Here is a 26,025-nt window from a genome sequence, read left to right as displayed (position 1 = left end):
AAGAAAACCACTTTACCCATTAGGGCAGGCCTGCTCTCTTTCTGTCTCAAAGTTCCAGTGAGGAGAGTTTTTTTGAGAAGCTAAACTGAGAAGAATATAAAGGAAAAAAAATTAGGAAAGTACCTAGGAAGTGAAGATTCTTTTTCAAATTAAAACACTTTGGAGGAAGTGAGAAATTTTATTGTTTCTAAATATACAGAGTAAAACTAGTGTAGAAGAAGTTAACAGTTCTGAGGAAAACGTAATCTAGTAATTATAGTAATTTGATATTGCCGCCATATCCAAGAGGATAAGGGATAAGCAGAAGGCTTGTATTACATGTGTCTTGGTTTTTAAACTTTTATTTTTGTATTAATTCATTTTTGCTGTACTTTACAAAAGTGTCCACAACTGACAAAGGAGAGAGTTGGTTTTCATCACAGATTGAAGAGCTCTGAACTAATTATTTAGGTTCCTGGAGGAGAAAAGAAGATCAGATTAATATCAAAAGACACATCTTTTGATACTAGGGAAAAGCCAGTAAGAAAAGCTGCAGATATATGTTTGCTGGAAAGCATGAGGGATCACAGGTGAAGGAACTCAAACATAAGAATGTGTTTCCTTTGGATAAGGTAACATTTTAAGCTGAAACTCAGCAGGATAGTCATGGTCTTTGGGGACGTGAGAAGAGAGGAAAAAATATTGGATAGATGGTAAGAGGGAAAATCATAGGTACTAAGAATAGAGAAATGCATAGACCAGAGCTGAGGACTTCAAATAGGTTACTGTTTTTTTAAAAAAATGAGTATACACAATCTACGGTTTTCTATCCAGTAATTTTCATTAGCTCAGGTATAGAAAGTGGCCATTTTGATTACTCAGAAGTTGACATTTTGCAGAAAAGGGCAGTGGAAAAATACAGAGTCCTTAAAAAATGGAAATGTGTGGTGGGTGGGGATTGAGAGGTTGTAAGATGCCAGAAGTGAGAGAAAGTTATGGGTGGAATAGCCAAATAGAACAGACACTGAAGATAAGGAATTTTCCTGTTACAGCTAGACGAATTATTATCTGAAAGTGGCAAAGGGGACCTCAGAAAATGAGGGCATTGACATCAAAACCTAAGGCTTATGAAGTACGAAAGAATTGAACCAACTCCGTTTGAGAAAGTTACCAGAGAAACTGAGTCTTTGGGGAGAGGACAAGGTGCAGTCATAAGTCTCAGGAAAAAGCAGAGAAGGAGAGGAAGAATTTTATGATGAGGCTGAGGGTACAAGAGAATTAATCGACAATGTAGGAGGAGTTTTGAAGTGACAGTGGAAAGGAGAAACCCTCCAAGAAGCACTCCACAGCAAGAGGATCTGATAATAGGTAGGGGAAGCAAAGGAGTAGATAACTGCATTTTGACTATGGACACAGGCTGATAAAGATGAGACGCCCAGTTGGTTGACTTTTCTGAAGGTTATGGGCTGGCCATTTGAATGAGATCCTAGACAGGGTAGGGACTGATAAAATTAGTCCAATGAGTGCAGTCATTATCAGTGTTCAAAGAGACCGCTGTGAAGAATACTCTTCTCTCATATACCAGATGAAACCTTCTGCACTTTACCTAAAGCATGGTAGGATAATCTGGATAGTTTTCAAGGTAAGAATTGCAGAAGGTGCAAAAGGACTCTTCAAATATTTATTTTACTATTGATTAGGACTACTACATATTGAATTCTGGATATGTGTTAGCTATGAAACAGACTGAGTTGCTAAATATTTGTTTTCTTGTATTCTGTGTCAACATGGCATAGAGATACTCCATCTAAAAGATATATCAAGTTATGCAGGTACACATAAAGATAAACCAAAGAACCTGAACTTATTTTAATACCTTAAAAATAAGAATGTTCTGTGTCAAGAGAGCCATTTCTGACCCATTTGATTTTCTTAATGTTACATCGATAAGAATTCTGAAAGCATATTTGAAGCCTTCAATCAATACTGAGATCATAGAAGCAGCCTAACCTATAAATGATTCCCATCTGTGAAATCAAAGACTAAGGACAGATCAATGTATTCCATGAAAAGTCTTAAATTGACCATTTTTTGGTTAAGTAAAACATAGTAAACCAAATAGTTAAGGATTGGTTAAGTCTCACCGATTTCATAGGTGGGTTATTAGATTGAGAGACCCCTGAATCCAGCTTATCAAGAATGAGTGTGGAAGCATTTTGGAATCACTCTGCTAATTTATGGATATCTCCATATAACACAGTTAGGGATTCGACCTTTTAAGAACAGGATAGTTTATACATTGCTCCTGGGAAAAATATTACAAAAAATTATACTTATGATGAACAAATCCGCAAATATTAGGGCAGGATTTGGGATTCGGAATCAAATTATCTTACTCAGATAATTCTTCCAGCAATTCTATCTGGAGTTATTAGACTCCATCTGGGCAGAATTCTAGAACTATAATATTATAAAAGTAATTCAATGAGTATCTGTGACCAGCTCTTTCCTCTCCTTGAAGTCATATGAAAAACACAATGTTCTGAGCTGGGCGAATGTAAAGCACAGTGCCTTCCACTGACATATTTTGTAGTCTAGTTTTGGTGAAAATAAAATTAAAGCACTACCTTTCAAACTTATTTTAATTATTTTTTTTCTGTTGACTCTTGTAAGTACCACTTAAAACATATTGCTGGGGGGTCAGAATGGTCTGTCTTTCTGTTACCCACACTCTGAGCACTCAAATCAGGTTTCAAGTTCAGATTACTTGGAAGGTAGAAAATAATGAAGTTGTTTTTCTTTTTTTAATTCCTTGGTTTAAAACACAAAAGCAAAAACTTTCCACTCTTAAGATCATAAAACGTTACTTTTGCTGTTATTGTTAACCCCCTGCAACAGTCTCATTCATTCATTTAATAATTTATTTAACAATTTACAGTTGATTTAACAATTTATAACTACAATTCATTTAACAATTTGAGTGTCATCTACAGTGCTGTTTTTGAGTTGTCAGGTTTACATGCAGGAGCGCTAAGATAATAGATTTAGATAGGAATTTATCACTTTAGGATTTCTACCTCATAGATGGAAAAGGCTGAAAATATTAATTAATTAATCAATGATGTTGGCCACTTGATCAGGAAGTTGAGTAAAGTTGCGCTGAGACTTATCTTACAAGCTACCCTTAGACAGTAAGAAGTTATGGCTTTGCTTAAAGTAGACCAGATGTTTCCTTTGGTTAGCGTGACTATCTGCAGATGTATATGCTCCATAAGGAAGTAGTCTTCTCATTCCAAATCTTCCATGAGCGAGGTTTTACCAGGGCCATTAATAATCTACCATATGATTCAGCTATCCCACTTCTGGGTATTTATCCAAAGAATACAAGGACACTAATTTTGAAAAGATATATGCACCCCTATATTCAAGCAGTATTATTTACAATAGCCAAGACGTGGAAACAGCCTAAGTGACCATCCATGGATGAATGGATAAAAAAGATGTGGTATACAAATACAGTGGAATACTGCTCAGCTATAAAAAAGTTGGGATCTTACCATTTGCAACAACATGGATGGACCTTGAGGATATTATTCTAAGTGAAATAGGTCAGATGAAGCAAGATTAATGCCATATGATTTTACTCCTATGTGGGATATAAAAAAATAAATAAACAAAAAAGAAACAAAATAAATGAAGAAACCAAATCAAACAAAAACAAACACTTAGATACAGAGTAGTGGTAACCGGAGGGGAAACAGCAGGGGGTGGGCAAAATGGGTAAAGGGGATCGACTTTATGGTGATGGATGGAAACCAGATTTTTGGTGGTAAGCATGCTGTAGTGTATAAAGAAGTAGAAATATAATGTTGTAAACATGAAACTTATATAATGTTACAAACCAAGGTTTTCTCAATTAAAAAATAATAAATATTAAATAAATGAATGAATAAATAAATATCTCAGCAACTGGTCACATGTGAAGTTTATGCCTTCCAGGGTATATTAATTATAAGAGCTCAACAGACAATCAAATCAGGCCCAAGCAACTACACACATTTATGTATGCATCAAAAGTAATACTATATACACTATGATGTCCTTTTGTCAGGTAGATAAATCAGGATGGAGCTACATGGATTTGACTATTTGTAATTAACTTTTGATATTAACCAGTGTCAAAATAGCCAACTTGCTGTGCCTCTTCCAATGTTAGATTTTGGAATAGCTCCAGAAAGTGAGATCACTTTTGAACACATAATGTTAAAGGCCAAAAAGGGAGGCCATTTATGAAATTAATTATGTGAGCACTATACAGTAGAGTTAGTATATAAATCTAGCATGAGTATAGTATACTAACATTGTGAAGTTAGGAATAGAAATGGGGTAGAGGTTAGGCTTAATTCTAGGGATTATCCTGTACAATAGTTCAGTAATCACATGGAAGCAAAACAAAAAAAATGTGTTTCTACTATATTATGAAAGGCCTTATAACCCCATTAACTTCCTTTATGAAAATAGTGGTTCTGTTTCTCTGGAAAACAATTTAGAAATAACAGGGTTTTATTAAAGGAATTGGTGAATAACTGTTAGAATACGTTATCTTATTTCAGTAAATAATCACTTAAGATCTTACAAAAAGAATCTAACTCCTGATAAAGAAAGTAGAAAATCCATAAAAGTCAGCTGTACTGAGAATGGGCCCTAGTTCTCTGTAAGATCCCAAACTTCATTCTAAACTCTTATAGTTGAATGCCGGTTGCTGCCCATGTGTTTATAGTTTACAGATAATTGGCAGACAGTTTCAGATATTGTTTATTTCAGATAATAAGGTTGAAAGGAGATTAGTTTCTTGTTTGATCCAGAAGTTTATGTTCTGCAGTTTTACCCTATTTCTCAACTATGTAACACTTACCCAAAAGACATATTGTTCAATATGTCCATTTTGTCAGGAAATGCTTAGATATAAATATAGAATTCTATTACTAAACAAAAAATGAAATCCATGGTGATTTTCTTTCCCTACTTTAGTAGTAAAAAACTTTTTTCTTGTATTTTACTGTGTTACTTTTAATGAAAAGTTATTGATAAAAATGTTGGTACTATTTTATTTTCAAATTCAGTGACCAAGAAATATCAGAGGAAATAACATCAAAAGGACTTTTCTGTGGGTTTGCCAAATACAAAACCAAATTTAAAAATATGTATAACTGATTGACTTTGCTGTAACCTGAAACTTAATACAACATTGTAAATCAACTATACTCCAATAAAAATTTAAAAAAATAAAAAACAAGACTTGAAAGTCACAAAAAATAAAATAAAATAAAAATATTTTAAAGGAAATAAAATTCTTAATGCTTTAAAATAAATTGCTACTCATATAGCTGTCTGATATCAAAATACGTGATCTGCTGACTTTAAAATCCAGGATCCCAATCTTACTTAAAAAAAAATTCAGAACAGTGTGTACATTCCCACAAAGAAGGTTTTTTTTTTTTTTTGCTCGCTCTAATTACTGTGTCAAAAAGGAAGATTGTTTAAAGAAAGAATTAATGGCTAATAGAAATATATCAAAGTGAAAAACATTTAATTAAAGATAGATTTGCTGATTTTATAAAAGCAAAACCCAGCTGTGCTGTCATGTTACCTCTACACACTTCAGTACGCATTTCTTAAGAATTATAGAAGTTTCCTTACCAAGATATAGTTTCTAAATCAAAGTATTAAATTTGTGGGTTTTTTCCTGTTTCTCAGTTAATTTCTCAATACATGGTGTCCTCATTACTTCAAAAATAGACCATTCTTTTGGTGAATTGTACCAAATGTGATCCTAAGTATCTCAAGGTGTCGTTTCTTTGTGTATTTATACATATTTATTAATTTTATTAACTCAATAGCCCTTTAACAATTATAGATCAGCTCCCAAGTGGGTTTTGGTATTCTAGGCTAGGTGAAATATAAGCAGAAACTGTATTAGCAATGGAAGAGGGATATAACACATGAGCTACTAAAGAAAGGATTCAAGTTCTGAATGAGAAGTTATAGATATAAAGCTGTATGTAAGTTTCCACTTGTAAAATTCTGATGGAGAATGTCCATTTGTCATAATTTTTTGTGCTTTCTGAAATAATCTAACCTATCATAACGGATTTTGTGAAAATACAAATAAAGTTTCACAGGAAAGGGAAACCTGTAACATACAGATAATACAATGGAAATAACAATTTTAATTTTTAAAAAATGCTGCACGGTTGTTTTCTAACCATTCAGAGAACTTTTATCTCAAAAGCCACTATTCACGTTCAATCCGCACAATAAAAGAAGTAGCTCTAACTCATATAGCTATAAAGTTAACTGCAGTTAATTGTCAATCTTCCTTTATGTTTTGCAATTAAACTACTTTTGCTAATGGTTTTCAGTCCCTGGGTTATTTTTTTGATTCTTCAACAAATCTATTAACAAGGAATGAGAAGCAGAGAAGCGTGTGCCCATCATTTGTCAAATTTGCTAACTTCTTTGAAAGCACCTTTGCTAAAATGCTTGGAAGGACAGTAAGTGAAAACTACTGGCAAAACCAATGTTCTTTAAAACATGACTCATCGATTTAATGTAGTCATGTCACCTCTGCTCCTCATGGAGAACCCACAGTTGGTGGTAATACTCATAGAGTGCCAGACCTCAAAGTAAGGATAAAGACATGCAATCTCTGTTTCTATTTGTAAAAGTTCTTTCTGTATTTTTATTAAATTGATACTTGCACTATATAATGTCAATGTCTACTGACATTGGTAGTATTCTTGACTTTTAAAAATTTGATTATAAGAATTGATCTTATATTTTGGTCAACAGATTTTCCACATGACATATGATCTCGCCAGCGCCGTGGTGAGAATTTTTAACCTCATCGGCATGATGCTGCTCCTGTGCCACTGGGATGGCTGTCTTCAGTTCTTGGTACCACTGCTGCAGGACTTCCCACCAGATTGCTGGGTGTCTCTAAATGAGATGGTTGTAAGTAATTCGTATTATTTTACACTGTGTTTTCTACGTTTTGCCAAAAAGTTCTAAATATTTATGTTAGAATGATCTAATTAGCCTCCATAAATGGTGAAAGAAAACTTAATTTTGCTTCTATGGATATAAAATCAGATGTTTCTGTTTCTACAACTAAAGTTTATTTACATGAAATGTTCCGGGGGGTGTATATGTTACAGCCTCTATTTTTAGATATCTCACTCTGTGTATATTGAGACATATTTTATTTCAAAGGTACACATACAAACACACACACATAGAGTCATAGTATTGTACAACATTCTTTTAAAAATGCCTGCTGCTCAGAATAACTTCTTTCTTTCAACATGATTTTAGCATTTACTGTGTTCAAGACATGCAATTCTAGGCGTTGTAAACATGCAGACACATTACATCAGTGTAAATGCAAATGAGATACGTATGACATGCAATGATATTTCAGATAGTACTTCCTTCTAGTGAAAACATCATGGGAAATATAGCCTTTAAACTTTACCATAGAAGACATGTAAATATAAAAATGTCTGTGAAATAGAAATTTCATTTACATAGGTAGGTGTACTTATATTCACATTTAATTTTAAGAGCATACTTTTTTTTTTAACTTTTTTTTTTTTAACATCTTTATTAGAGTATAATTGCTTTAAGGAGCATACGTTTTGATATACATAGTGCAACACTCACAAAGGAATTGAAACAATTGTGAATATTTTTAATATATATATTCACAGATATTTGTTCTCTCTTTAAGTTCTCATATTTTCTTCTTGCATTACACTTTAATTACCTTATATTTAATAAAACGTTATTTAAGTTAACTGCACATCAGAATAGCCTTCTCTTATGTTTCACATTTTATAGGTGGTAAATTTTATGAGACTTTCACAGAATTTTAACTTTGGCATAAATCGAACACCCTCTTCTTTTCCGGACTGTTCTATTATTAATTTCATAGATTGTTATTGTAAAAATAACATAGACATCTTAAGAATATACATTTTTGTCTCCTAACCAATGAAGCTCAGGCTTTGTGTTTGAAGGCAAAAGGGGTTTATAGCACATGTTGAGAAGAATGTCTTTTTTTCTCTCTTTTGTCTCTTCTTGCCTATGTATTTTTCTCCCTTCCTTCCTCCTTCCCTCCTTTCCTCCATTCTTTATTCCTTTCACTCCTTTCTTTGAGGCCCAATATTCACCTGGATCTCTCCTTCATTTCATTCATATCTGCTTAAATGTCACTGCCTCACAGAAGCCTTCCCTAACCACCCTAATATATTACCCAATTGGTTTATATTTTATCTTAAAAGAATTTAGCAACACACACAGACATGGGCATGCACACACACACACTTATTTGTTATTTATATTTTTCTGTGTTCCCCACACCGGAGCACAAGTGCCATTCAGTCAAAGAATTTGTCTGGATTTTGTTCTATACTTTATCTCCACTGCCTACAACAGTGCCAAACACAGTAATTTGTTGTAACCTAGTCAATTATCATCAAAAGTTTGAGAAATTTTCTATGTGGAACTTTCTGTATCTAAAACACAAACCAAGGACTTTGATCAACTCACTTTCCAGATCTGTGTAGTCTCATTGATTATAGATCTGTCACTTTTCTTATCACTGAAGAAGCAAACATAAAGACAGTACCAAAATATTTGGGGATGAGGAAAAAACAACGGCTCTATAAACTCACTGCTGACTGAGTGAATAGTTATAAAAAACACTAACACCACTGCCAAAAGATGATTCATCATTGGCACCAACTAATATTTAAGTTTGCAAATAATTATTATTTTAAATTTTCCCTATATATCTTTTAAAAAATAACAATTGTCATTATTGAAAGAGTAAAGGAATTGTTATTAGGTATCCATAAATGGCATATAATTGTATAATTATAATATTAGGAAATATACTAGTTAATATGTGCAGTGGTAAACACATTTAATGAAGAAAAATTTTAACGTCTTGCTCATTTTTCTTTAAATGCCTGCGTACGTGCCCATTTGTGTCTGTGTTTGTTTTTAATCTAACATAGTCAAACCTTTGCTATATTCTGATGTTGAGCAAAACACCTTTCCTGAAGCAATTTGCTTCTTGGGTGTTTTTCTTTTAGGCTGCAGTTTTACTTAGGAAATTGGCTCCTATTTTCTTTCACATTTATTTAATATTATTTCCATGTCTAACTCTAACGTAGAGCGTAGGAAAGAGTTAAGTCTTACATTCAGCTATAAGGACCAGAAATTCTTCTATATTGTGAATATTAGTGATATGAAGGAGAGAATAACCATAAAAAAGACAATTTTTAATCAATAGAGAATCTCAACAGTATCTTTTGACCTTGAAGATATTATTTTCTATCCTAAAGTTATTGAGTTCTCAAAAAACTTCCATCCATCACAACAAAACAGAGAAAAGTGTATTTACATACAAAGAGGGTTATAAAAGAGAAATGAAAATCCAATATAAGAAAAAAAGCACTCTATATTTACATATCATGCTTACTGTATACAAACCCCAGTGCTTTGAGAAAGGCTATCTTATTTGGTCCTCACAGCAGAAAAATGAGGTATGCACTATTCTCCTCCATTTTGCAGTTCAGAAAACTGAGATTTTTAGAGGTTAAACTAATTGTTCAGTGTCACACATGTAGTAGATTGTAGAATCAAGATTAGAATGCATATCTATCTGACTCTATAATTTCTGTTCTAAACTACATTAGAATACCTTATGTTGCACAGATTATAGAAAACAGTTTAAAAAAGTAGTTACAAAAAAAAGAAACTTGTAGTCACAGCACACCAATTATAGTAAAAAGTCACTTGAAAATCAGCATTTGAGCTCTGACACTAAAAAGTGGCAAGACTGATATGAGACGTAGATGTAGAAAAACAAATCATATTGGGAAGGCCAAAATTGGGAAACCAGATCAGGGTGGATGCAGGACATGATTGACGCTAGTCATTTTGGGGTATGGGCTTGACAATTGTGCTTTAACATTTGACATTGGTACTAAATGACTTAAGATAATGATTAGGTAGAGTGTGCAGCGAATTCCTTATGCCTTCCTTCTTTTCCATATCATGCTCTTAAATGATTTATATTTTTAAATACTATTTTGAATCTTCCTTAACCATTTTTGCATTTATATCTATATTCTTATTTTCATATATATATATTTTAAATCTTTCTTAAACACATTTGCATATATATCTATACCCTTATCTCTCTATATATTTAAATCCTCCTTAATGATGTTTACATTTGTATTTATATCCTTATCTATATTTATTCATTACTAGCTAGTTATCCATATATGCCCTATGATGAGAAATTCAGAGGCATTGCCATAACTATACTATATCACTAACTGGTAATTTGTTCAATATATTTATTGTTATATTAACTATTTCTAATCTGCATTTTATTCCATAGATGTAAGCTCAATTCTTCTTAGCTAATTCCTTTCCAGTCCTTATAAATTCCACTAAAATAATTGCTTAAATGCTGTTTTTTAAAAAGTCAGTCACTCCATTTGTATATGACTGATTCATTTTGCTGTGCAGTAGAGGCTAACACAACATTGTAAAGCAGCTATACTTCAACAAAAATTAATATAAAAAAAGTCAATCACTAACCATGGTGGGCTACTTGAACCGATGAGGTAAGAGATACTGACTTGGAAAATGCAACCTGAATAGGAATTAATCTTGCTCTGCATTTGTAATATTTGCTTTTGTTTCATTCAAGAAATGTTTGAATTATAGATTTCTGTCTGAATGAAAATCTTGGATTTGCCAGATAATTAATGTTTAATAAGATTAATTTTGAAAATCTTGTCATTCCCATGATATTTTGTGACTATGTTTTAGGTCTATCACACACACTAAAATTGTAACAGTTGATAATTAAAGGGATCAGAGGCAATGGGTTTTTGGTTTAAATTATAAAATATTATAAAATACTCATTTGAGAATCTAACTAAGAAAATTAAAAAATACAATGCATCTGAACTTGCATATTAATCTTGACATAATTTAGGGAATTACTTTACAGAATAAAGAAGGATTTGCAGCTAAATAATACATTCCTAGAGCAATGCTTCTCTAACTGAAATCTTCAGGTTTACTGTCAGGGAGTCTACAGGGTTTCTCCCAGCAATCTGGTAAATATATGGATACATGTTGGCAATAGTTCGAAATGTTTCAATGTAAGCATATTATGAATTTAGTATCAACCTAAATACAGCATCTGGATTTACCTTTGTGGTTGAAGTGCATTGTGCCATGAGGTGCTATATAAAATAATTCTGGCATATAGGCTTAATAAATACATGACCCATTTGTACCAAATGAAGGCTTAATGACATGATATTAGACGTTGTACAAATTTTTCACCATAGGCAAAATGGAGAAATAGGTTTGAAAACTAAGTCATTCATTACATAGTACATAATTTGTGTGTTAAACTACATACTCTAGAAAAACGAGTTCTATAATAATCAGCACTATATTTACCTTGTATACAACTGTTTGGTTTCAGCAAACAAAACAAAACAAAACAAAACATCATCCATCACAATAAATTTAAATTAAGATGTGTTTATTAATTTATTTTTGTTAATATTTTGTTTGTAAATTTATGTCTGTTTCAACTTTACAAGAACTATAAGGATAAGAAACTTATATCTAGTTTTATAGTTGTGTTTATTTGAGTAATATCATCCTCAAAATGATTTAAGCCAACTCAAAGATCATTCCTTATAATGTTTTATTTTCTTGTTATTTGAGGGAATCTCTGCACTATTTCATCTTGAGAGATGCCATTCTAGAGGGCAAGCAATGTGCCTTATAAGTATCTGCGTACCCCACATGTCCTGTACCAATCTTGCACATATTACTAAATAAATATTAATTATTTATAACAGAATGGGTAATTAACAGCAGCATTTGAAAATTATGTGTAAAGGAGTTATTCTATTATGCATTTTAAATGTTGTTCCTTGGATAATTTGTGTTATAATAATTTGTACATCAAATTATTTCTTCAAAGATATGTAATCACTTGACCAACTTGTGGGCAATATAACGTACTCAAAATTCTTGAAATCCAAATCAATGAGCTTCTAGTGCCTTTCATTTCTATATAAATAACAATATTTTTCAGCAAAATTTTAAGATGTATGAACAATACTAACTAAGACTATCAGAGGAAAAAAAAGATATAAAATGTCTGGAAGAGTCTAATTAATAAAATCTATGTGGAGAAAATAAGAGATTTGATTGAAAAATCTAGATTACTGTGCAATTTTATTTTCATTTGAGACAATGTGTCAGGGACACTTACTAATAACCAAGAGGCCACACACTATGCACATTTTCTAGCTCCCTTCCAGTTGGATGGGGCCCTGTGGTAGTGACGGTCAGTGGGCTCTGAGTGACAGTGTCATATTTTACTTGTAAGTCTAAGCAGTGAAGAGCTGCTATGCAGTCCTCCAGTTATCTTTTTCCTCTCCAGAGGCATGTCTTTTAATGCGTAAACCACAACATAATATAGCTTATCCTGACTCTCCTAGACAGCAGAATAGAGAGGGAAAAAAACTGGCAGAATTGAATTTATAGAGACACATTCCAGAATTGCATCTACCACTGCAACCTCTGTGATTTTAGGCAAATCGATTAACTTTCCTGTACTTCAGCTATGAAATGAGGGTATATTATTCACTCTTTCATTTAAGCCGTCTTACTGAGTACCTGCTTTGTGCCAGGCACTGTTGCAGGCGCTGAGCAAGCAGTAGAGAATGACACAAAGTCCCTGCCGTCATAGTGCTTACATGCTTACATTCTAACGAGCTTTCATTCATAGTACTTCTTCCTAGGTGCTGAAAACTATACAGAGATTAGATAATTCGATTTTGTCATCTAAATGCATAGAAAATTATGTACAAAAGTCATTAATATAAATTTGAATTGTGGCCTCTGTAATGTATGCACTGCCCAAAGAGCAAGGAGACAAGTGCTAAGGAAATACTGCCCTCTTTCTGCTTGCCAAGACAGGTACACTTGAAAATGTGGTCATTCTTCCAATTTTTCCCTCCCTAATTTAGCCACCCAGAGAGTGCTTTTTTTTTTTTTTTTTTTTTTTTTTTTAACTCACATGACAGTGTGCTAGTGGCAGCCTTGTGTGGATTGAGATTAAAGACTATAGGGGGTATAAACTAAGGGGTGTGGAGACACAAAATAGGGAGACTTGTATTTCCATTACTGTCAACTGGTTTTCGATCAGGAACCTTCGACAGAGTGGGGATTGAGACTCTTCAGTCACTTTTAGCTCAAAAACTGTAATAGTCAAAATAAACGTGTGCTGGGGGGCTAGAGTAAAAAGAGCTGTTTATTGGTTTTAAGTGAATGATTTGGGAAAAAAAAAAAGGAATACATATTATTCATATGCAAGTCCCCATATACAAGTAGAATACTGAAACTTAGGATGACTATATTATTATCTATTGATATTCTAGCAAATGCATAAAGGTAAAATTAAAATAGATTCACTTTTTGGTTTACAAAGCCCATAAACTAATTAGATAATGACTGATTGAAATAATACAAGTGAGATAATATAATTAAGACATGAAACTAGATATCTCTTAATTAAAAATATATTTCTCCTCTCTTGAGATCTAGCAATGTATTTCAGATTTGAATTCTATACATTACAAATTATAGTATTATATTACTGGTTTTTTTTTTCTAAGTAGAATGTGTTGCCTTAACAGAATGTTTTAAAGCCCTAGCAAGATGTAATTAATTTGCTGACAAGTCACTATGTAGCTTTACTGAGAAAAAAAGTGCATTCATAGCTCCGATGAGTTATAATAACAAAGTAGGTCAGCAGACTGCTGAGTGCTGTGATTCTCCTTTGCTGTCCTGTTTCTGCCTATTAGGAAAGCCAGCCTGGTGACTCTTCTCTACTAGATAGAAACGCAACCTCTTCACAAAAGTGAAACAGTTCACATGGTGTCTTCTTCCTTGTCAGACATGTATTCTTTTAGGGGAATCAACATATGGAAATAAATCATAATCTGACATTTTGTTTTCAAATGAAATGTACATTTCAGAAAACCTCTAACATGAATTATAGTTCCATAATAGAGAAGGATAAAGGATATTACTTAAATTATATATTAGCTATGACTATAGTAAGATGCTTCAGTGATAACAAGACCAATCCATAAGTTCTAAAATTAGTTTTCTTATATAGACTAGCTTTTAAATTTTAAGCAACCAATGGCTAGACCAAGCTCCATTCATGACATTACTTTATCTAACAAGTGACACCTACTAAAATTGGAAAAGAAACAAAATATCTTACAGTTCAATATTTTCTCCAGGAAGATTAATTTGCTAGACTTTGTTCTCCATCTCCATACGTATATTATATATATAGATTATATATATAATATATATGAATATTGTGGAGACTTTCACAGATGTAATATAATGGTACATGTAACACATTATCACATCTATTCTAAATAAAAGGAAAACACATTCATTCCCATTTTGCAAATGAATAGTCTGACCCAGAAAATTGTTATTAGATTTACATAAAGCCAGAAGCAGACAGTATGGGCACTGATGATGAAATCAACTTTTTCCCTTGAATTAATGCTGAACCTACCATAGCATTTTACTTCATGTGCCCCAAAGACCTTCATCCATTATAAATTGTCAATTCATGTTTACAGAAAACAACTATAAATTGATTGTACCAGTGGAAGAACTTGGAATGTATATGAAAATATTTGAAAAACTCATTGCGTTTTGTATGTGTATGTTCGTTTTTAAGGTTTCTCGTTTTACTACTTTCATAGAACTGAAAGAATCTGGCAAAGAAAAGAAATTTTAACTTCTCATTTATTCTGAGTTTCTCATTTACTTAGCTATCACATAACATGAAGAAAGCCATGTGATAAGTGAGGGATATAAGAAAACAACAGTGAGAACATTTTCTGAATCTTAGCATAAACATTTTCATAGTCCCATTATATACTCCATTATTTCTGAGAAGTAGTTTGTTGTTTTTAAAGATGCAATATATTCTGGAAATGAGTAATCCCTATGAAAAATTGAATTTGGCTTGTGAACCTTTATTTTATTTCAGTTATTTTATATATATATTTACAATATGCCAAAGAGCATAGGCAATTTATCAAATAAGATATTAAGAATATGAACTAGAATCATTGGCTGGTCTTCTTTATGCTTTGAGAATATAGAGATGTGTACAATGTGACCAGCATTTAAATACTCTTCTAGTATTACCAGCCAGGTACCTCAGAAACATAGCTCTACCTAAGCAAGAGTTAATTAGCACCTGATTCTGCTGTACAACCTGCTGACTCATACTCCATGCCTAGAGCTGTGAGCACATTCATCTGTGGACTGTAGCCATTTATTCTAATTGTATAAGCTTGATAACGATCAAAAAATCACACAGGAAAATTGAGAATCCACCACCACCAGAGCTTTGTAATTTATAAAAAGATATATAACAATGAACCCCCATATACTCTCTATACTCCAATAGCATCTTCCAGGGCATATCATAAAGCCAACAAAATTTTTCTCTAAATGTATTCTAATGATAGAAATAAATATTAATTGTAATATCTATTTATAATATCCACCAAAGCAATTGATTTACATACACAGAGAATTTTGAGCTAGCCTTTGCCTTTGTGGTCAATGTGGTAATCTAAGATCATGATTCCTGCACGTTTGGAAAGGCCTTCCAGTACAAAAAAAAAAAAAAAAAAAAATTCTTTAATTTCAATTGTATTAAAATGAGGACATTATTCAGTTTGACCATTTCAGTTAGGAGTAAACTATGTTTTCGACCTTTAGGTGAGTTTTTAAAAAATGTATTTGTTTGTTCTAAGGTCAGCTATTGATTCACATTTTAAAAAAATATTTAGTTAAATAAAATTATAACATGATTGGGAAAAATACCATTTCAGGCAGTACCCATTACTAGCTCTCCACTACTCCCAAACTAAAACTAAAGCATTAATGCTCCATTAAATGATTACATTCTGTCTCGCACTTTTGTAATTCTGCTCTCAACTAGGTTATCAATTCTTAAGAAAGAAGAAAAAAACAGAAATTTGGCATAGGCATGTAATCAGTAAATCAAATTAAAGTTTGTATTATTCTATAACAATTATACAAATTGTTCTCCTGAGGGTAACTTTCCATTTCACTCCTTGATGTTATAATTTGTCTATAAGTTTTCATTATTATTTTACCAGAAGATCAGAACTTTTTAAAAAATAGCTCTTTAGAAAACGATGAAAAATATTCCATGTATTAATTTTTATACAATGAAATATATAAACACGGAAACCTTATAAACGATAGGTCTGGACACCATTTATATCTGAAAATTTATGAGAAGGACATGTTCTAATGTTTCCTAATGTATTTCCCTATCATTTAATTTGTATCATAATGCATTGTGTGAACAAATTTAGTGTTCTATAAGAATTAAATGACCACAAAATTTGAAAGAGAAAGGGGAAGATAAACCCATTATTTTACGTAAGAATAAAAACTAAAAGACAGAAGTAGAAGATAGGAACCAAATAGTTAATACAATAAAGATAGATAGCCTTTTCTCCTTTAGGCTTTGTTTCCACCGTTGAGGTCATTGGCCATTTTCATTAGATGTCTTTGAAGCCAGCTCTGTTTCTTCCAAAGGAAAGAAAACATATCTTTATCATCACCAGCTATTGTTTAAGATAGCTGGTTTCTTTTGCTGAGCTGTAGTCTCATTAAGATCTTTTATTTCTCATCTGGTAAGTAATAATATGTTCATGGGTATATTTCTACCAACTTTTTTTTATAATAACCTATTACAGTACAGAGTTATAACTTCTACCAGGTATCTAATATTTAGTATATGCGAGAATTCCCTGGTGGTCCAGTTGTTAGGACTCCCCACTTCCACCGCAGGGGGCATGGGTTTGATCCCTGGTCGGGTAACTAAGATTCCACGTGCTGCATGGCCAAAAAATAAAAATTAGTATATGCAATCAGGTATTATTATTATTTGATTCTTTATGCATCTATCGGTTTTGTGACATTCATTCACAACCATGCTCAGCAAATTGTCTATATTCAGTTATGAATGAAGAGCTGATTAATTACAATGGCATAGCTTAACAATGCTTCTTTACCATTTAAAGATACTTTTACATACAATAACCAATGTTATGAATATATTATGACTAAAGGAGACATTCAAAAGATCTGGCAAAGTTCATACAGAAAGTTGGTGACAGAACTACATCTAGGACAGGAGTCTCCTTACTTGCACTTGCCCCTATTTTCTATTAATGCATGAATGAAGACTTGTTGAAAACTTTGAATGAAGAAATCATACATCCAGATGATTCAGTAAAATAGAAATTCCCTTCCTTTTCATTGCTTTCTTAATATAGAGCTTACCAGACCCTTCTAAAAGAAATAGCTTGAAGGATGGCCATAAGTAAAACACATGGCCTTGGATTTCCAATATTCTAATGTGTAGATAAGGGCATAATGACACAAATTCTATGGTAACTCATCAAATTTAGTGGGCTAAGATACGTGATTGAAATATGGGTTTCTTTAATAAGAATTTGACCTAATTGGAGCAGACCATGTGTCAAGTAGGCGCCCATTTACTGGAAATCTAGTATGTTAGAGAAGATTGAAATAAAGAGGTATAGAGAAAACATTAATAAAGAGATATTATTTAAAGGACATACAGAAGGTTCTAAGCTAGTTAAATGGGGGAGGGTTTGTGGCACATCATAGCACTGGCAATGGGTATCGGTGATGGAGACTGCACAATTACTCTCCTTAAAGCAGAATATTGACAAATTCTTGCCTAGAGGACAAAATTATTTCCTAAAGCAAGCAGCAGTGATGAGCGTCTATTTCAAACAAAATTGAAGAATTTGTTGGTTAGTGATAAGTGATAAGAATCAGAAAGGAAGCATGCAAATAATCTTGAGCTAAATATGAGAAATGGTATTATTGTAGATTGGCTGAGCATGGCCAAGCTCTGGAAATAGATTGGTTAGATTCATCTACTGGTTCTCTCATACTTACCAGCTGTGTGACCTTGGATAAGAGACTTAGCCTATTTATGCCTTGGTTTTCTCATCTGTAATGTGAGGATGATGATTATATTTACGTCACAGAGCTTGGAGTAAATGAAGGAACTTATATGTGCCAAATATATAGAACAGTTCTTTTTACATTTCCCAGCTCAATACACATAAGTTATTAATAGTTGTAGTTGTGTGTGAACTAGAGTTGATTTTTCTAGTCTATAAATTTTTGCATAACCCTCCCATTAAAAAAAATAATGATTTGAGAGCTTGAAGTACAAGCAGATATACCATATACCTAGAAATATTAAATGGCATGGAAAGAAAAAGTTTGTAATGCATAAGCCTGGGCAAAAACAAAAAAAGAAAAAAACAGAATCTGAAAGTAAACCCTTGCTTTTATTTTCCTACCACCTACGGAAATACTAGAGAAAATGGTCTGAACCCATAATGATAGCTGTAAATAACATTTAGAATGAGAGAAACATTAATGACATTAATAAAAGTTGGAGCAAAGACCAGGAAATGGATACCCCCTTCACTTGGGATTCGTGGAATGATAATAAATGATAATAAATGACAGAATGTGGAATACTTTCAATTTTGTTTAATAATGTCTTTTGTGAAGTGAAATATCAATATTTTAAACTGAGTAGACAGAAATAAACTCTAGGGAAATTGAACTCCAAGTCAATACTTTGGTACTCCAAATGGGCTGGACACCTGGCCCATGTGAATTGCACCTTAAAATGGTGATATCTTGGAGAAGAAATGGTGGACTGATTGCATAGGTTCTTTCATAAACCATGAAAATGGGCAAAGCACTGATTGTCCATGGTATATGTAAATAATGCATGAATTGACAAAAAGAGAATGAAGAAAGATGCTGCTAATTACAATCTGATATGTTTGATGTTAATTCCAAACAAGACTCTGCACTAAATTATAAAATAAATTGTTTGTGAGCACTGAGAAAATGTTGTATTTATTTAGTGAAAGCAAGTCATAACAGAGCAGCCTTTTTCTCATTTTTATTCTTTTATATATAAGATATGAAAAAAAAAGATTTGTTGAAAACCTTGCTAAGGACATATACAAGTCCACTATTTCCTTTTTGAGGTGAACATTAGACTGGTACATGCAGTTTATAGAAGGCTTTCTGCAAGGTTTTTCATGACATCTTATTATGAAATATTTGGACTAACAAAAATAGAATTGGATGGGTTAATAAGTGGCTGAGTGCATGTTTTCTGCTCTCACACACTAAAATGCAGATTAATAGATTGATGTCAATATAGAAGATGTTTAGTGGATGCTTGCAAGATATGACGTCTTTTCAACATATTAATGTGATCAGAGGTGTTTTCAGCATATCAACAATAATTTGGTTGAAGCCACCAAAGATGCAGCCAACACAGAACAAAAAAGAGATGGCTAATATACCATGTTATAGATTCGTATTTAAGAAGATCTTGTTATATAGGAAAATGAACTGAATCTAATAGAATGGATTTTTTTTTTAATGTGGCCAAACATAAGGTCTTATAATAAGAATCAAAAAAAAAAAAAAAAGGAAAAAGACGAGTACAGGAATCAGACATGGCTCAGTAAAGAATATGAAAAATACATAGGATTTTGGTGACTATAATTTCAATATATGTCAATAATTGAGATACCGTCCATGTTAAATAAATTTAAAAATCCTAACCGTCAATACTTTTAAAAGAAAAAGAATTAATTTTAGGTATCAAATTCTAAGATCTGATAATTCTACAGGTAATTATTTTCTTTAAAAAAAGGAAATATTTATTTATTTATTTGGCTGCATTGGGTCTTTGTTCCTGCACGTGGGCTTTCTCTAGTCGCCGCGAGCGGGGCCTACTCTTCGTTGCAGTGCGCGGGCTTCTCATTGCGGTGGCTTGTCTTGTTGTGGAGCACGGGCTCTAGGCACGTGGGCTTCAGTAGTTGTGGCACACGGGCTCAGTAGTTGTGGCTCGCAGGCTCTAGAGCGCAGGCTCAGTAGTTGTGGAACACGGGCTTAGTTGCTCCACGGCATGTGGGATCTTCCCAGACCAGGGCTCGAACCCGTGTCCCCTCCATTGGCAGATGGATTCTTAACCACTGTGCCACCAGAGAAGCCCCGGCAATTACTTTCTGATCAGAAGATACCCAATTAATTATCTCTTTCTTTTTTTCCTAATATCTTTATTGGAGTATAATTGCTTTCCAATGGTGTGTTAGTTTCTGCTTTATAACAAAGTGAATCAGCTATACATATACATCTATCCCCATATCTCTTCCCTCTTGCATCTCCCTCCCTCCCACCCTCCCTAGCCCACCCCTCTAGGTGGTCACAAAGCACCGAGCTGATCTCCCTGTGCTATGCGGCTGCTTCCCACTAGCTATCTATTTTACATTTGGTAGTGTATATATGTCCATGCCACTCTCTCACTTCATCCCAGCTTACCCTTTCCCCTCCCCCGTGTCCTCAAGTCCATTCTCTACATCCTTGTCTTTATTCCTGTGAAATATAAATCCTCACTGGTTATCTTTTATTCCTGAAATTATGCTTTTAAAACTAATTTTGACCCATTAATAAATTCATTTGTATGTAAGACAAATTAAGGACATTGTGACACATTAATAATTAACTTTGATTTTCAATAACCATTTTTCTCAAATAGCTCACTTTATTATTTAACAGAGTATATAGGCATTAAGAAAGCATTAAAGCACACTTACATATTGTAAAAACCTAGGAAGAGTGCAGCTGAGAGAATGGAATTATGCCAAATTGAACAAAAGAGATTTCATTATTTTTACACTTAATCTTTTCAATTATGTAAACAGGGAACAAAGTCTCTTTGTTTGCAATGTGTCTTTCTTTGTAGTACATCACTTACTCTGTAGCTGAATTTAGTTCATAAATTTATATCACTCATTTTGACAGATCACTCTGATGAATTCATTGATTGAGAAACTTAGAAGTAATGTGGCTCTGCTTCCACAAACCATTAACATATTGTCTCATTTGTTCTATTTTTCTTTATTACTTGTAATAAGAAAAATCTTTAAAATTATAACAAAAATATTCTCCTAGAATAATTAGTCATTTGCCAGTTTCCATTTGGAGCATGATCAGAGCAAAAGATTACTTATTGTTTAGGTTGCCGGAAGAAAGTCAAAAGCTGCATATTTCACATTTGACTTCACCAAAAATAATGCCATTCTTAATATAATTGTGATGCATCTGTTAGTTTATTTTCATTGCAGCCAAGTTATGGAAAATTGAACTTACAGTGGCTTAAAATGCTTATCTCTTTATTTAGAGATAAAAGAGATACTAGATCATAAGTTAACTCATTCTCTCTCTATGAATCTTTCATTTGTGAAATTACATTTCTTTAGAGAATCCAGAGCAAAGTTGGGAGAAGGGATGTGAAATAAACAAGCAATCAACCAAACACCTGTAACCAATTTCATCAGTATTAATAGAACACAACTAATCACAGCCTTTATATGGCTCATTTTTTCACTTATTTCCCAATAATTTGATGCAAGAGAGTTCAACAGCAGGAGAAATGGGGAAAGTATCTGAAGTTTATTCTAAAAAATAATTCTTGACTATGGAATTAATGCAAGTTCAGCCCAGTCTAGCATAATGTCCCAAGCTATACTTCATGGGACATACTACAGTTGCATATACAACATAATACAAAAAATCTTGCTTATCAAATAGTTATGTAATATATTTTAGAATATTACATTTAACATGACAGGAATGAAAAATATTTCACCAACTTTTGAAACCAAAAATTGCATGTTACTGTAAGAGTCAACTAAGTCAGCAAAAATAACCAGAAATTTTTGTTTTCTAAATATATAATTTAATATGTAAATTTGACTGCACATAGAAAATTCTTTAATAATCACATGAAAACTTGAGGCTATCAAATTAAACTAGCATTTGAAAAGTAAATAAAAATAACTAAAAAAGAAAATGCAGTCAGTTCAATCAAAAGGTTTTACCCAAACACTATCTGATCTAACCAAATTGACTTCAAAATGGATAGCAAACTTAAATGCCTAATGAGCCAGTACAGTAATATAGATGCATGAATTAGAGCCAGTGTAAAACAAAAGCAACGGCTTGCCTCTGGTGAGCTAGGCAAAGCTTATCCTGTCTAAGGGACACACCTGCTCCTCAATTTCATCTGATAATTATCACATGGAAGTTTATACCCAGTGTTGCCCAGAACTATCAAGGAAAGCTGGATATTCAGATTTTTATGGGAAATGCCATAATTTTTTAGATATAGCAACTAATACACACATGGACACACAGAGACGTACACAGATACACATACACACACAGCATACCTTGTTTTATTTCGCTTCAATTTATTTAATTTTGCAGATATTTATTGTGTTTTTTACAAATTGAAGGTTTGTGGCAACCCCCTGCATTGAGCATGTCTATCAGTGCCATTTTTCCAACAGCATTTGTTCATTTTGTGTCCCTGTGTCACATTTTGATAATTCTTGCAATATTTCAAATGTTTAAAAATTATTATTGTAGTTGTTATGGTGATCTTGATCAGTGATTTTTGTTATTGCAAAAGGATTACAACTCACTGAAGGCTTGGATGACGGTTAACATTTTTTAGCAATAAAGTATTTCTTAATTAAGGTATGTACATTTTTTAGACATAATGCTACTACATACTTAATAGACTACAGTGTAGTATAAACATAACTTTAATATGCACTGGGAAACAAAAAACTCCCTGTGACTTACTTTATTGTGATACTGGATTTATTTCAGTGGTTGGGAACCAAACCCGCAATATCTCTGAGGTGTGCCTATAAGCACAAAAAATATATATACATACACAAGTATATATACAAAATATATATTATATTATTTAATTATATATACTTATGTATCATTTTACATCATTATTATTTTTTAAAAATAATGTATGCCAAAATGAAAAATGCCAGCAAGCTTGATTTAGGTCCAGTAGGCCATCAGTTTCCAACTTCTGAAATTAATCATTTAGTTCATATGGTTGAGACCAGGATTACATGCTTTGTCTTTGCATGCATTGGTCCTTTCAGACTCAGGCCCTAACAGAACTCCTCCTTTTTCCTCCATTTACAAAAGGGAAAAAAATCAATTAATGTAAAAGGGACCTGGGGAACATAGGAGAATGGGAATTTGTCCACATTAGTGACTCAGCCTGCTGTTAGTGATAAAATCGAAAACATATCCAGCATCTTAAATTTATCACTAGAGGTGTTTTTCAGTTTTAAGTTTGTAGTGTCCAGGCTGTACTGAATAAGATTTGGAAGAGTATCGTACAGTAATTAAGTATAAGACCTCCTCCCTCCACACCACAGGATCAATTTGCATCCACTTATTTGCATGAGATTAGGATGCATTAGTAGCATTTATCTATCATCTATCTATCTGTCTATCTATCTACCTGTCTACTTATCTACCTGCTTACCTGTTTATTTATTTATTGACTGACTATTCTTGTACCCACTGATCAAGTGGGAAAATAGACTGATAATCAAACAAAATCTTGCCCTAATAGTTGTCTATTTTTTCCCAGGAATATAGAAAATAAACAAAATAAAGAGCTATAAAAGATAATCCCAGGCAGCACAAATCCTATTAAGAAACCTCAAAAGGGAGCACAGTACAGTGACCTGGGTCAAGCAGAGCTATTTAAAGGCACGTAGTCCAGGATGAAGGGACAGCTGACTGGTGTGGCTGGAGTGGCGTGAGAGAGGAGTACAAAAATGATGTTGGAAAGATACCCAGGGACCAGCCAAATCACCAAGGGTCTTGTAAACCGCTGGAAGATTTGGGCTTTTGTTCTGTAAAATGGAGAACTGAATGAGACCCAGTGGCCTACGCTGTGAAAACCCCTCCCACTGCAGAATGCAGAGAAGGGAGTCCTATTTTCCTATTTCACAGAACAAGTCACAGCACCAGGCACTAAGGGGCAGGAGTGTGAGAACATGTCTAAGTAAGGTGACAGCAAGCAAGTGGTTGGGCCACAGCAGTGGAGCCCAGAGCAGTGCAGAGGTCGGCTGTGTGTAATGAAAGCTCCAGGCAGCAGGGCAGAGCAACCTGCAGCAGCAAGGGAGTTTGACCTGACTAGTGAGGTCCGGCCATGGGGCAGCAGCTGCCCTCCCCTGGGGAGAGCAAGGAAGCACAGTGGCCTACGTAAGTAGGTCAGACTGATCTGAAACATATGTGACGTATTCCTTAGCATTTCAGGTGGAAGAGGGGGCCTGAGTTTCTTTGGTCATGAAGGTGGGAGCGGCTAAGAACTTAATTTAGATATAAATACTAAGCTGACCTCATGTTTTTCTAAGGAGGAATAATTTGGGTAGATTTGTTCTTTTGTTATATCAGTCAGTCAACGAATATTAATTAATTGTCTGCTCTGTGCCGGGCACTATTGTAGGTACTATTATCCTGCCTTGGGAGTTCTACATTGTAATTGAACTTGTTCCTATACAAGGAATAATTGGGAGTAAGCTTGATTTTCTCAAGTATCATGTTCAGTGAAGAGAAACCAAAACAAATGTTTGATTTCTGGCAGTCTTGGAACTTTAGTGATGCTTGAGCTCTTTGATTTGTTTCTGTCTTCATTATTTGAAAGATTCTCAACATGTATGCCTATTGAAGCTGATGCTTTGTCAATATGTATAATGACATCAAACATTAATGTTTGATTTTTCTTTCTACCTTCCTTTAATCTCCTTTAATATCACTACTTCTAGGAAGTCTCTGCTAAAGTACTCTGTGTACTTCCATTTATATCGAATGAAGTCATTAGGAATCCATTTTAAAAAATTAGGCTACAATTGTAAAAGTAATATCCTGTTGGTTAACTGGCCATCTTCTTTTAGCCCTGGAGAGTATCTTCCATGTCTCTATGAGCCATTTGCTCTATTTCACTCTTCTTACGTAGTGATACCGAGTAACAGCTTCACGGAGGTCAAACGAAACCCTGTTTAAATAAAAGGGAAATTTGAATTTGACTCATTTCCTTCTAAAAAAGACAAAAAGTAACATACTAATTTGCAGTATTTCTCATTTTAGCTAATCATTATACTTCATTTTTTTCTTTTCCTAGAAGAAAAAACTTACTAGAAAGTATTAAATCACTCTGTGTATTTAATTTGAAGGCTAAAATATCATTTGGCCTGTGCCATTTCTCTGATAATGATATAGTTTTTTATCAGATTTGCATGATAGCCACTCTGAAGCTGAAACATATATGGAATTATGTCAGAGAGAGAGAGATTTTCTTTGAGTCATATACTTCAGTTTAAGAAAAAAAAGTTACATTCAGGCTGCTATTTGTCTTTCTCTCCTCTCTCCATCACCTAACACTTTTCTGAAAGAGAGAAAGCTGCAATTCAACTCATGAGGAAACTATTTCTTAGGGATCTTCCAGTGAAATTTTAATTGACTACTGGTAGTTGAAAACATAAAATAATCAATTTATTAAATGGAGATAGGGCTCTATTAAAAATATAATCATGAAGTGAGAATGCACACAGAGCATTCACTGAAATATATCTTCCAGTTCTGCAGAAGAGTCACAAATTTTCTTTTGACAAAAGAAAGCAATTCATGGAGCTTAAGCAGTATGCAGAAAATTGCAAAATTCTTTCAGTGCAATTGCTGTCATATTAAGCATCTGATAGCTGTGCATGATTATTTTTACAGAGGTTGCTAGGAAGAGAGACATAATTTAAATGCATATTCTCTCTGTAGCTACAGCTATAAGAAACATATTTGGCACTATTGGGGACC

At 33.3% G+C, this 26,025-nt stretch overlaps 1 protein-coding gene across 1 annotated transcript in view; it reads left to right on the top strand.

The window, feature by feature from the left end:
* Positions 1 to 26,025, top strand: part of HCN1 (hyperpolarization activated cyclic nucleotide gated potassium channel 1) — a 364,692-nt gene that overhangs the window by 194,759 nt on the left and 143,908 nt on the right. Inside the window, exon 3 of the mRNA XM_082382251.1 lies at positions 6,832 to 6,993. Within this exon, the coding sequence (XP_082238377.1) occupies positions 6,832 to 6,993 (162 nt within the window). The remainder of the gene's footprint in view (positions 1 to 6,831; positions 6,994 to 26,025) is intronic.

This window comes from Balaenoptera borealis (assembly GCF_965194805.1).
Source record: "Balaenoptera borealis genome assembly, chromosome: 2".
Lineage (NCBI taxonomy): Eukaryota > Metazoa > Chordata > Mammalia > Artiodactyla > Balaenopteridae > Balaenoptera > Balaenoptera borealis.
This window is presented reverse-complemented; position numbering and strand designations above follow the sequence as displayed.